Below are 14,378 nucleotides of genomic sequence, written 5' to 3' on the forward strand. Positions count from 1 at the left end.
TTTTACTCGATCATTTCAAATATATATATATATAATCACTTTGTTTTTATTTAATTAAAATATAGTCACTTTCGTTTTTACTAATTGTCGTTAACATTTAACATATTAAGTGAAGTGACAGTTAAATACTTTGATATAATCACACATTTGGGCCTTATTATTTAGATATTCTCTTAATTTTATCTTGCGTTTAATAAATTAAAATAAATTTAATCATCCAATTGAATGATTTCACATAACACTAGTGTCATTTGTCGTGCCACGTATCATCATTCGGTTGGAGGATTAATTTTATTTTAATTTAATAGTTAGTCTTCCAACTGAATTACAAAATTATTAGACTAGAGGATTAAATTTATTTTAATTTATTAAAAGCATGACAAAATTAAGAGAATATATAAATAACAGGGATTAAGTGTGTGATTATATCAAAATATTTAACTGTCACTTCACCTAATATGTTAATTGTTAACGAAAATTAACCAATGGTGACCGCATCTTAATTAAATAAAAACTAAACCATATATCATATTTTTTGAAATCAATGATAAAAAGACAAAACATAAACATAAGTAACATAAACATAAGTGATCAATCATGTAATTAACCCTAAAATTAAATATTCAAAGTAGGATATACGCATTCATAAGGATATTTCGGTGCATACTTTATTTAATGTAATTCTTTTAATTATAATATGTTCTTCTAGTCTTCTACCATATATTTAAAGATGTTACATTCTCAAATATCAAAACTAATATTTAAAAAAACTCGACCTAATTTGAAAAATCGATTTTTTCGATTCCAATAGGCTCGAATTAATTTCAAGTTGTGTTTTTATAAACTCGACTCGAATTAATTTCGAGTTATGATTTCATAAACTCGACTAAAAAAATCAAGTTCAAATCGAATTGTAAAATATAAGTCAAATAACTCGAATAGTAACTCGAAATTTTTAGTAACTAGTGGTTTGATTTTCAAGATTACGTCGAGTCCCTGAGCACTGTATGATATGAAAAAAAAAGTATATGTATTGTATATAGTTATGAAAACCCATTTAAATTAAGATCCAACAATACCATAATATTATAAATATTTATAATTAAATTTAAATTGATGCTCCATATAACATGTATTACTAATTAATGATATTTTGGTGTTTAATTTATTATGAAAATGTTACCTATGAAGGGGTTTTAGAATACGAATATTAACAGCAACTTTTAAGTAGATAAATAATGGCAAAGAAAACTGGCATTCGATGGTTTGCTTGGGGAGAAGTCTTTTAACTTTATTTTAACTCGTCCTTCTTTATTAATATTTAATTAAAAACTAATTTATTAGCTAACCCTATTCTCATATGTAATGAGATAAGGAGCATGTAGGGTAGTAGGTTGTCCCCAACGCTAGATTAAGAGCAATTTTCGTGAAAGACCTCCGGCAATTATGAATTGTCCTTCGTGGGACTCGATCCCACTACCACAAGGTTAAAAGCCTTATGCTCTACCAACTGAGCTGGACGGGCAATTCTTAATTAAAAACTAATTGAATTCCTTAAAACAATTGAAATCGAAACATAAAGATTGTTGCTTAATTGGCTCGAGAAAAGGAAAAGAAAAGCAGAATGTTTTGAAAAGAATGGAATTAATAGTATTTGGATGTATAATGTCATGTATTGACGTCTTAACTGTATGAAGCACTCAAGTATTGAATATACTTTTTAACTTTGAAGAAGATAAGATTAAGGCATGCCTTTTAATTATTAAGTAGGATGAAGTATAAGAATGGTCACCTCACAATAGGTACAGGTTTAAGTACCTCGATTATTAAAAAGTTACAAAATGGTCATTCGATTATAGAGTATTATTTTGTTGAGTATCTTGATTATTAAAAGTTACAGAATGATCATCTGACTATTCATTATCTTCCAAACTTGTCATTCTCTGTTAAAAAGTTGACGGTATTCTGAGATGAATGTTTACCTGCTGAGTGTGATATGATACCAGAATCTCAAACGAACTGTCATATCTCAATCATTATGTTAACGTCCAGCTGACACAACTACCAATTTTTTTAACGGAAATGGTTTTGAACATATTCAATAGTCGAGTTTCAATTTTGTAACTTTTAATAGTTGAGGGACTTAACAAAATAATATTCTATAGTCGAATGATTATTTTATAATTTTTAATAATCGAGAGACTCAATAAAATAATATCTTATAGTCGGTGGATATTTTTTTTTATACTTTACCCTATTAAATAATGATTCAAGTGCAAATGATACGGAGTGTGAGGTCTTTTCGCAAGTAATTGGGGATTATGATGCTTCAAATTATCTTTAAATGTTATTTTTGTAATTATCTTTTACATTAAGATTTAGGGTAGATTAAGTTTTAGTACCTAAGTTATCGGTTTTATCTATTAGTTTAAGACCTTATCCACCGTGCATCTTTCCGCCTACTAACTACTCATTATATAAATTTTGGATCATTAAGAATTTAGGTATAATTAGATATTGTTATGTAAATCACTAAATGTCAAGATGTTATAAGACATGGCATATAATTTAACCAAATGTTAGGGTATAAACATTTTTAGAATTGAAGATTGTTGTTTTTTCTATCTCAAATTGGTGGGTATGAGCGGTTACAGACGGGTACAAAATGTGTAGCGAATATCCAGTTAGATAGTGGGTATAGAGATAGACTTGAGAATGTACTCGCGTGAACATGTGTGAATTTAAAAATTTTATCCGTCGTAGATGGTGAAAGTGGTGGATATGAAAATAATAAGTGGGTACAAGAATAGAGGAAGAGGTATCTACATCCACCCAATCCGTTCGCCATCCCAAAATTTGAAAATTGGTTAAGGATTTGATTAACCACCAATACATACAATATACTATTATAACTAATTATTTTTTTGGTACAAAAAAAGTTTAGGTAAAGAGTGGCTCCGATAGTCCAGTGTAAGGGCATACCTCAGACCCAATTAAAAAAAAATGGCTGTCCCTTTTTTCCCATATGTATGGGGTAAGGGGGAGGTAAGATAGTAGGCTGCCCCCAACACCAGGTTGAGAGCAGCTTCCGTAGGAGACCTCCAAATTATGAAATGCCCTCCGTGGGACTTGATCCCACGACCTCAAGGTTTAGAACCTTGTGCTCTACCAACTGAGCTGGATGGTCATTTCTCAGACCCAATTAAGATTTACACAATAATTTATAAATTGCTCACTAAGAGTTACAGTGGTAGGATTCGAACTTTGCCTTACAAGCTTAAATTCCTGAATCTCAACCACTTATGCTAACACTCGTTGGCTACAACTAGGGAGGGGTATAGGACCTAAACCTGACGGGTCAGGTCGAGTTTTTTTATATAAAAAATCGGGTCGGATCGAGTTTGGGTTTAGGGTGAAAAATACATTACCTGACCCAAAAACTTTTTTTTACCTTATATATTTAGATATAATTACAATAATACCCTTTATATATTATTTTTTTAATTAAATCCTTATTTTTGTTGTATAAAAATAATATTTTTAATATTATTTCGGATCGGATTGGATCGAGTTCGGATCAGATGGAGGGTGTATATTTTTTTTTGATCGGATCAGGTGGAGGCTGTAAAATTTTCGGATAGGGTTGAGTAACATGACACAAATTCGAACTGTTTCCATCCCTAACTACAACTAATATATTTAGATCAAACTGTAATTCTCTCTCTCTATATATATATATATATCAAATTAATCCGAATCTTAATCTTTGGAAAATAAAAATATACGATCCATGACCAACTTGGGTGACATTATTACAAGAAAACATTTTTGCTTAGGTAAGCAAACAGTGTTTTATCTAAAGTGACTTTTTTTGTTTTTTATTTGCTCACAAACTTCAAAAAATTTCCACCTTAACTATAATATGTCTATTATATCTAACTTCCACAATATGATATCTTAACAAACAATCCTAAAAATCCACGAAATCTATCATCATATATGGTCAAAAAAATCACTAGATTTTGCTTCACACAATCTCATATATATATATATATATATATATATACATGATCCTTTTATATAATGTAAAAACTCTTTTAATTTTATATTGATTTAGAACCGTTGGATAAGTTAAAATAGATGGTTGAGACTAAAAGTTGAAAACGTGAAGATATTTACTAGAAAAAAGAAACAATGATTTAATTTCAACCATTTAAATTCGTTGGGCGTAGGGTAATTCCATTAAATAGAAAAGGTTAAATAAAATACATCCAAAGGTCACTCAATTTTTTGAAATGATCATTTTAATCATTGAAATTTCAAAATTATAAAATGATCATTAAATTTATTAAAGTATTATAAAATAATCGTTGCAATGTTATAATAAGCGTAAAATTTCAATAAATTTGAATGACTTTTTTTAAACAGTGTGACAAAATTTATGATAATTTAGTAACAATTTGATAAAAATTAATTATCGTTTTATAACATATCGATAAATTCAATAACCACTTTAAAGCTCTGAAGTACTTTATCCAAAAATAGCTTCTTTTATTAGTTTGATTACGTAAACAAATTTCAATAATGAAAAAACTCGAATACAATATATTAAGTCGTGATTTATTTTATTTTATTTTATTTTATTTTATTCATACGATTACTGAATAATGTTCGAATTTCAATAGTCTATGTTCATTTTATCTTTAGATCGTGATTTCGATTGCATCGGGGGAAAGAAGGTAGTACAAGTTTGGCACCATTGGTGGGATATCAAAGCAAATCAAGAGATAAAAGATTCCATTTGAATTTAATAATGATGGGGTTGTTTTCATGAACTGTTAGCCTGTTCTAGGATGTGGATAGATGATCTTAATGTTTAAATAAACAAAGGGACAGTAAAAATTAAAAGTGCAAAGCTAGGGTTTCAAAAGGGTAACATTGAGGGTGACCTAACCATGTAGGGCACCTTGTAGGGTATGTGGTGAACAAAAAAGTGTTTAAATCACCAAAATCACTCAATTAGGCTTTGAGAATTTTCTATTTCCATGTAACTTTTGTTGGGCCCTTGAGCTGCTTAAGACCCACAAGAATGGACTCTTGGTAGTGGATCACACTTATGGTTCCATAATTAACTCGAAATTTTTAAATCAAATGATATTTAAATATATCCGAACTTATAATTTTTAGGGCAAAGTACACAAATAGTTCCCGAACTATAGGGTACTACTTTATTAAATCTCTCGACTATTAAAAGTTACAAAATGATCTTCCGACTATAAAGTGTTGCTTTGTTGAGTCCCTCGACTATTAAAAGTTACAAAATGGTCACCCCACTAATCATTATGTTCCAAACTCGTCAATTTCTGTTAAAAAATAAACGGTATTCCGAGATGAAGTCACAAAAATACTAAGGGTTGACATTGAATTGTAGTTTTTTTGGGAAAATAAAGAGGGAATTTATCATTTTATTATCAAAGAAACTTTTCAATTTTAGGACAAAAGATACTTTTTACCAAAGTATGGGGCCAAAGACAGGTTTTTGCCATTTTATTAACTAAATGTTCTACAAATTGGGGGACTAAAAGACTACTTTTATCGAAGACCGTTCTTAGTATGAAGTGAGTTAATATTAAAGTACATTAGGTATCATTAAACTATGTTAAGTTACAATATGATCATTAAATTTATCGAAATATTACAAAATGATTAATGTGATGTTATCGTAGATATCATTGAACTTTATGTTTTTTAATGAAATCATTTTAGTCCTTTTAACGGTATTGATGCCTCTTAATTTCGCCTGTGTTTCGTATTTATTTTAATTTTGTCAATATCATTGTTTTTTTTATTTATTAAATTAATTTTCGTACGGGTCTAATTTTTTGTATAGCATTATATCTACCGGTATGTATTAAATTTGTTTTATATAGTATTATATTTCTCCTATAAATGTTACATGTGTTTTATACGTGTTTGATTCATGAGTATTATATTAATCAATTTTAAATTGAGTCAGTGTTATTTTGTATGGGTAATCTACGGAAAAGTCTCCCAAATACAAGAGAATCGTCTTTCCGAAGATTATTCATAAATAAAGATCATAATTTAAATACTGAATTAAATTTATAATTCTCAACATAATAGCGACGTATAATCAATTAGTACAGATTCTGGGCGCTATGGGGGTGTTCACCCTTTTCCATGCGTAATCGACTCCCGAAACCCGTTTTCAAATGAATTTCTGGTTCAACGCATATTGGTTTCGTTTTTTTATCTTTTAATTTAATTTTTCTAAAAGTTATTTTAAAAGATAAATTCTTTAAGTATTCGACTTACCTAACCCAACGGTCGATGGCGACTCCAAATTTGTTTTCCTAAGCCCTTGTTTTAAAATTAAGTTGGTTCGATCCCATTCTAGCCGTTAAAAAGCTTAAGGATTGTTCCGACAGTTATAATAATTATAATAGATAAATTTATTGTCCATTTTGCAATAATTCAATAAATTTAGTTATCATTTTGTAATCACTCACGAATTCAATGATCATTTTCTAACTGTTAAAAGTTTAAGAACCAAAATATTATCTAAACATAACTGAATGACTTATAATATAAATTACCCTGAAATAAATCAAACTAAATGGATATATAAACCTTTTGTAATTACGAAATTTTACCATCATTTACTTGACAAAATCCAAAACTGTGGACAAATTTTAAGTTCATCTCTAAATTTCATGCCAAATAAATAATTTTAGACATATTATTTACTAATCATAAAATCAACTTTTACCGCCCTTTGATAAGTTAAAATCAATGGCATCTTTCTCACATGGTATCAGAGTCAAAGATCTTGATTTCGTCTTTCTTCCGCTGTCATTCCATCTTTTGATCGGGTTCCCAACCGACAATCCCTGTTTTCCTCGAATAAAGTGAGCTGCCATCGATTTTGCCGGTCTCCAGCTTTGCTGCTACCGTTGTTCCGTCACTTCCGTTGATCCCGCGGTCTTCTCTCTTCGGCTTCGTCGACTTAGTCTCTGCTACATCAACAATCGCTTCTTTTGTTGTTTCTTTTTACTCGTCGATTGATTTTTCTATCATCAGACCATCTTCATCGTTTCTACTGCAGTACTGCTATGACCAAACGGTACAAGAAGAGTAGATTGATTTTATTTCGGTTGACCGGCCAGTGCATGTCTCGGATTTTTTGTTTCCTTGAATCGAAGTGAAGAGCTGATTGTCCATCAACATTACAATGAAGAAGGTTACTGATTGCTGCTTTCAATTGGTCTAAGTTGCAGTTTGTTTTCACGTTTGAGCTTTCTATTTTCCGGTCAGCTTGTTGGCTTTCTTTGCTGAAGAACATATTAATATGTTGTCATCATCTACACCCTCTGATTTGATTTGTCGAGCTCGTCTTTGGTAGTCAGAACGTGTTAATATTTGGTCATGGTATGGTTGAACGGCTTCTTGAGGAATTTGGTTATTGTTTTGAATTACGTGGTGATCTGTTAGAAGTTGTTGGGTTGTTCATCTGATGTCAAGCATTTATGTTGATACAACATGCTCACACAAATACAAAGTTATCTGACATTGGTCTAATGCCAGTAGCGTACAATAAAATAGGGTGTGTTGCCTAAAAGAGGTTTCGGATTGTACCGGGAAGTTTGAAGCAAATTTTGATTTTTAGTATTGATCAAATTTTCGATTCGGTTTATCAAAATTTATTCAATACTTAAATTACCAACTAAAACCGAATCAAAAATTTGATTATAAATTTGATTCTATCAAATTCTAATACCTCGTGATTTATATCGTCGCATTTACAGTCGTATAGATCCATAATATGTTTTAGTTGTCTTAAAGTTAGGATAATATTTTAATGTTTAGTATTAATTTTGTCAATGCATAAAAATAAATGTATTACTCATAATATTTGTTTTTGACTAATCAAATCAGTTTACTATTTTGTCATTGCACACCAAGGCTTAGATATAAGAGAGAAACAGAAACCTGAAATTCGATACAGGAAAACGGAAAACAGTTACCGACGATACTCCTATTTTCATTTTTTGCAACGCAAGCCTTCAAAGATGATAGCTTGTTTGGGACGAATCGTACACGGCACCGAAGCCGACGCCGACGTTTCCACCATATCCCAATCCCTCGACCTCCAAGGCAGCATCGAAAGCGGCGGAATTACGGGCGTATCCGATAAAGATTTCGGCGGTATTTACTCCGTTAAGCCCTTAGCTTTGATTAAACCGTCTGGGACCGAGGATATAGCCCGGGTCGTTAAGGCCGCGTCGCGGACTTCCCATCTGACGGTTGCGGCGAGGGGTAACGGCCACTGCATCAACGGTCAGGCGATGGCCGAAGGTGGGCTCGTGATAGACATGCGGTCGACGGAGGAAAACCATTTCAAGCTGTTGACAATCGACGGCTCTCCTTATATCGACGTCTCCGGCGGGGCATTATGGGAAGACGTCTTGAAACGCTGCGTTTCGTTGTTCGGTATGGCTCCTAGGTCTTGGACCGATTACCTTAGCTTGACGGTGGGCGGGACGTTATCTAACGCCGGCGTTAGTGGACAAGCATTCCGTTATGGTCCCCAAACATCAAATGTAACGGAATTGGAAGTTGTAACAGGAAAAGGAGAAATCACGGTTTGCTCCGAGACCCAAAACTCCGAACTCTTTTTCGGAGCCCTCGGCGGACTCGGCCAGTTCGGTATTATAACCCGAGCTAGTGTCAAGCTTCAACCCGCTCCGGACATGGTGGGTTATTATAATTTTTTTAAGTGCATGAGTACTGACACGATTACGCTACGTAATTTAGGGTTTAATTTAAGGTATATATTTTGTTTTTGTTTTTGTTTTCCTTGATTAGGTAAGATGGATAAGGCTAGTGTATTCCGAGTTTGAAGAATTCACTCGGGATGCTGAGTTTCTGGTGACTCGGGAAGAAGGTGAGTCGTTCGATTACGTGGAGGGGTTCGTTTTCTCCAACAGTGACGACCCGATAAACGGTTGGCCATCCGTACCGTTGGACACGGACCACGAGTTCAACCCGGTTCACATCCCTCATTCCGCCGGCTCAGTCCTCTACTGCCTCGAAGTGGCTCTCCATTACAGCAACGGCGACCACCCTTCAACTATAGAAACGGTAACGATTCCTTTCATTTAATCAACTGGGTAGAACCTAGTTTTGATAGCCGTCGCGTGAGGGGCGGACCACGGGGTTATTGTCAGCCTCCGCCGCCGTAACAAGGGCCGAAAAGAGTTTCACTAGCGAAACCGACGTCTATAGAAAATAATAACAATTTATTTATTTATTATTATATAGTTCCATTGTTGAAAGCTGAAAACTAACCATACAGTTGATATATCTTCATTGGATTTTCTGACACAAAAAAATAAAAGCTGTTGAAAGTGCCCATTCTATTGGGGTTTAATTACTACGAGGCCGCGATGCTCCTGTCCTTTCTCTCGTATTTTACGGGGTCCGGTTACTTTCGTGAAATCGGAAATTTGTAGAGGCTAAAATAGTAACGTTACGGCAGTATTATGTCATGTCCCTGCTGATCATTGGGATTTCGGCTGAAATTTTTGTTCCCCCTTAGTTCCGCAAATGTCCAAAAAGCCCGTCATCTTCTGGAAACTGGGATTTTATTAAATGACTCCGTTGCCCCTTTTTTTTTACCTTTGATTGGTGCAGGCCGTGAGCGGTGTACTTGAACGGCTAGGATTCGTCCGACGGTTGAAGTTCCAGGTGGATGTCAGTTACGTGGAGTTTTTATTGCGTGTGAAACGAGTTGAAGAACACGCGAAGGCCAACGGCATTTGGGACAGCCCTCACCCTTGGCTGAACATCTTCGTATCCAAATCGAGCATCTTTGACTTCGATCGGACGGTGTTTAGGAAGATGTTGAAAGCTGGAGTCGGTGGGCCCATGTTGATCTACCCTCTTTTGCGAAGCAAGTAAGTCTTCCAAACTGCTTCTCTGTCGCGTACTTAATGACTAGGATCTCTGCACGTGGCATGTGTAGGGTCAACTACTTTGTACAATACAATCTTATTCTGAGTTCAACAGTACCTGATCACGTCCTTCCTTGAGGATTAGCGTTAGGTTTTTGGTGAAGCGGTGGTATGTTAGCGTATAAGCAAACGTAGAGTTAACATAAAAATGGGTACTTTCTGGACAAAGATACGGGGTGGGACCCAGTTCTGATAAAAAAAATCACTGTCTGGATTGTTTCAAATTCGGACAACAGTTGGGTATTTTGGTCTTTTAAATGGCTCTTTTTATGGGAAATAAGATTTTCCAAGTAACTTTCGGAGTCAGTCCTTAGCCATTTGAGAAAACGACAAACAAATTTATTCTCCAACTATAAGCTATAATGACACCATAATTTGTCTGGGCTCCAGCAAGGATCTTCTTCTCCCGGACAAGTTTACCTCATAGTTGAATTCTATTAGCTTGAGCTATTCGAATATAGATCGTAAGATTTAAAGATTTAGGGCAATATACCTTGTGATCTCTTGATTATAGGATATTATTTTATTAAGTTTCTCTATTAGTAAAAGTTAGAAAACAATCCTCTAACTGTAGAATGTTGTTTTGTTATTTGTTAAGTCTATTTTGTTATTTGTTAAGTCATTCGACTATAAAAATTATAAAATGGTAACCCGATTATTTACTATATTTCAAAATTGTTGTTAAAAAATTATCGATTATCTAAGCTGAACGTTAACATGATGACTAGGATATGATAATTGTTTGATATTATGAGATCAGATTTTATCATATCACATTCAACAAGCTAACGTTTAGCTCAGAACACCGTCAAAATTTTAACACAAAATGACAAGTTTATAACATAATGAATAGTTGGGTTACCATTTTGTAACTATTACTAGTCGAGGGACTCAATCAAACAGCACTCCATAATCGAATGACTATTTTATAACTTTTAATAATCGATGGACTTAATAAAGCAGTATCCTATAGTTAGAGGATCATTTGTGTACTTTATCCTAAGATTTAAGGTTCTTTTGAGTTACTTGAATGTTTCTTTTAAGTATAGATACTTCGTTTAGACTCCGTTGATTTTAAAATGTGCTTCTCAGGTGGGATGATCGGACATCGGTGGTGCTACCGGAAGGCGATATATTCTACATCGTGGCGCTGCTCCGGTTCGTATCGAAGGGTCAGTCGGTCGAGAAATTAGTTGCACAGAACCATGAGATTGTCAAGTGGTGCAAAAAAGAGGGTTTGGGCTTCAAGCTATACCTCCCTCACTACCAGTCAAGAGAGGATTGGAAACGACATTTTGGGAACCAGTGGTCCAGATTTGTAGAGAGGAAGCTGAGTTTTGATCCAATGGCTATCCTAGCACCTGGACAACGAATCTTTAAAAGGACCCATATCAATCTTAATCAGTACTCTCAATTGTAATTTCTTTAATTTTCTGCATATGAAAATTTTATCATCTTTTGATATTTCCCATTAATTTTGGTGGGTCAGCTCAAGTTTATTTCCATTTTGTTCATATTCAATCCTCCAAGGAAAAAGCATCATAAGAGCTTGACTCCGTATGCTGCTGATTGATTTATTTATTTCCTTTTCTTTAAATGTTTCTTTCAGAGAGATGGGGACTCGGCATTTTTTCGACTAGCAAATGATTTGACTAACTCAGCTTATTACTGTGGACAATAAGTTGTCATTGCCTCTAAATTGACACAACACGTTAGTATTTGTATCGTTTATGACATTAAACTTTTAATTATGTCAACTATAGTACTGAATTTTAATTTTCGTTTCAATTATATCATAGAACCGTTAAATCGTTAACAAAACGACGACTGCCGACGTAGATACCTCACCAAAACGATAACTTTTTTATATGGTTGTTAACAATTTAACGGCCCAATGGTATAATTGAAACGAAAATCAAAGTTCAATGCTATATTTGACAAAAATTGAAAGTTCAATTGTATAAACAATACAAATACTAAAGTTCGGTGATACCTAGTGTAGTTTAGCCACATAATTATTACAATAAAATTTACTTTTATTTTTTATTACGCTACGATATTTAGAAAGTATTATATGTTCTAAAAATTTACTTTTAATTTATAAACTAATTAAAATGGACCGTTGAATTCACGTGATACATTAGATAAATAAAAAAATCTAAAGTAAGATTTGATGTCTCATTTCCTATTTATTGGCTTCAACTTGCCAACAAAAATATGATAAATAATAGGTGATAAAAAGCATAAAACTCAAAAAGATGTGCAACCAATTTGGCTTAGGCTCGGAACTACATAGTGATGGGCATCATATTCTCTTTTCAAACAAAATCAAACGTCAAAACTCTCCCCAGTATCATCTTTTTAGGGTTTTATTAACGCCCGGGGTTTTATCAGCACTTCTTAAAGAATTTTTATAGGGTTTTACTAGGACTGTAAATGAGACGAGGCAGAGCGCGAGCTATTCGATATTGACTCGATCAAGGCTCGATAAATACTCGGATCGAATGGACTCGACTCGAGTTCTTAACGAGCCGAAACGAGCTACTCGATATTCGACTCGAAAAGCTCGTGAGCAGCTCGAATATATAATATATTAAGATTTTATTTTTTTAGAAATAAATTATTAATAATATTAATATTTATGTATTGATTTTTTTATAAAAAAATACAGTAATAGTTCTTGTATTTAAGGTTCATGTTCGAGTTTGAGTTTGAGGCTTCAATCGAGTTAAGTTTAATAAATTTTTTTCATTTCGAGCCTTTTCGAGCTGCTCACGAGCTTCAGTTTAGGATTTCAAGTTCGAGTCGAGCTTAAAAAATTTAAGCTCACGAGTTTTCGAGTCGAGTCGAGCTCCACAATACTCGAGCTCGACTCGGCTCGTTTACACCCCTAGGTTTTACTATTAATCAATTAATTTCCCCCCTATAATTATCTTCTCCTCCTCTCAAACTTTTTCTCATTGCGTTCCCCCCATAAAACGTTTAGTTTTTTTTATTAATATGGGTTAACTACGATGCAATATTTTTTTAAAGACAACTCTCAATTATTTGGTATTGAATACTCTTACCTCTGATATTCATGGTACTCGAATCAGAGACCTTAAAAAATAATAATAATTCCTTTATCACCGAACTAGATTACTTCGTACCCAGGTTTTCTTAATGTTTAACCTCGGGGATTGTTTGAAAGTTAACGTAAATCAAATCTACATCGTTTTTTCCTCCAAATCTTACCTTTTCTTTTTCCCCTTCTTTTCTTCATTTTTTTCCACTTTCAGTTTGTTCTCTTTCTTTCCGATTCCCCTCTCTCTACGTTGTTAAAGTGAAGAAAAGTTGAAAGCTTTAAGGAGCTTTAAAGCTTCATTTATAAGATGACTTCTTCTCGTAAAATGCACCAAACCATTAGGTAAATGATTAATCGTCTAAATCCCATGCACAGCATTCTGTACGTTCTTTGGATATCGTGTCATGCATGGACGTCTTCTCCCTCACTTTTTTTCACTGCACAAATTATGGAATACTACTGTTTATGTATGTATATATATATATATATGCACTGTTTAGTGGTCTCTAATTAAATTAATGAATAAAGCTGCTACTTTTCTATTAAAAAATCAGTTCATAGATAGAAAATGAGTTTTTAGTAATAATAATATGTAGAGTAAATCAAGCATTTAGTACCTAAATCAACGGTTTTAATACTTAATTTTTTTTTTTCAAAATTATAGTTTAGATTTTGTTTAATTTTAGTGTTTCCGTTCTAAATTTAAAGTTATTTTTTTTAAAATTGAAAGTTTAGATGTTATAATAGATCAAAATTGATAGTTTAGGTACTAAACACTTTAAATTTTTAATGGAGGGGTAATAAAAAGGAAAAAAACTAAACATTAAGTATGATTTTGAAAGAAATAAAAGTTTCGATAATAAAACGGACTAAAATTAATAGTTTAAGTACTAAATGCGTAATTTAACGTAATTTTTATCTCATTAACTCTAAAGGGTAGCCAATGGAAAAATAATAGATTTAGTCTAAGTGAACTTAAACCTTAGCTCAATCAGTTGAGACGGAATTAGAATTAAACGATAGGAGAGTCAGATTATTTATTTATTTATTTAAAAAATATAATAAATATTTAAACTTAAAATATAAAAGATTAAAACTCAATATGTCTAATATTTTCTTAGATAAATAAATTCTCTGATTTTGAGAGGAGGGATCCTCTACGAGACACTTGCATGGGGATGATATGCTTTTGATAAATGTATCCAAAGATTAAGCTAATGACATACATACATACATACATACATACATACATACATACATACATACATACATACATACAT

At 32.9% G+C, this 14,378-nt stretch overlaps 1 protein-coding gene across 1 annotated transcript; it reads left to right on the forward strand.

Annotated features, from left to right (window-relative positions):
• The first annotated feature begins 7,993 nt into the window (after positions 1 to 7,993).
• LOC120164690 (cytokinin dehydrogenase 7-like) lies at positions 7,994 to 11,491 on the forward strand. The gene is made up of 4 exons (XM_039174355.1): positions 7,994 to 8,774; positions 8,887 to 9,162; positions 9,715 to 9,977; positions 11,127 to 11,491. Exons 1-4 carry the CDS (start codon positions 8,091 to 8,093, stop codon positions 11,452 to 11,454), a joined length of 1,551 nt encoding a protein of 516 aa, XP_039030286.1. The 5' UTR covers positions 7,994 to 8,090; the 3' UTR covers positions 11,455 to 11,491.
• Positions 11,492 to 14,378: the final 2,887 nt, after the last annotated feature.

Source organism: Hibiscus syriacus, unplaced genomic scaffold (assembly GCF_006381635.1).
Source record: "Hibiscus syriacus cultivar Baekdansim isolate YM2019G1 unplaced genomic scaffold, ASM638163v2 tig00111542_pilon, whole genome shotgun sequence".
NCBI classification, from domain to species: Eukaryota; Viridiplantae; Streptophyta; class Magnoliopsida; order Malvales; family Malvaceae; genus Hibiscus; species Hibiscus syriacus.

Bases quoted from the DNA above. Each gene is read 5' to 3' on its own strand.
- LOC120164690 (XM_039174355.1), top strand. From the start codon at position 8,091: ATGATAGCTTGTTTGGGACGAATCGTACACGGCACCGAAGCCGACGCC. The intron at 9,163-9,714 runs GTAACGATTCCT...TGATTGGTGCAG, and splicing joins ACCCTTCAACTATAGAAACG to GCCGTGAGCGGTGTACTTGA. The intron at 9,978-11,126 runs GTAAGTCTTCCA...TGTGCTTCTCAG, and splicing joins TACCCTCTTTTGCGAAGCAA to GTGGGATGATCGGACATCGG.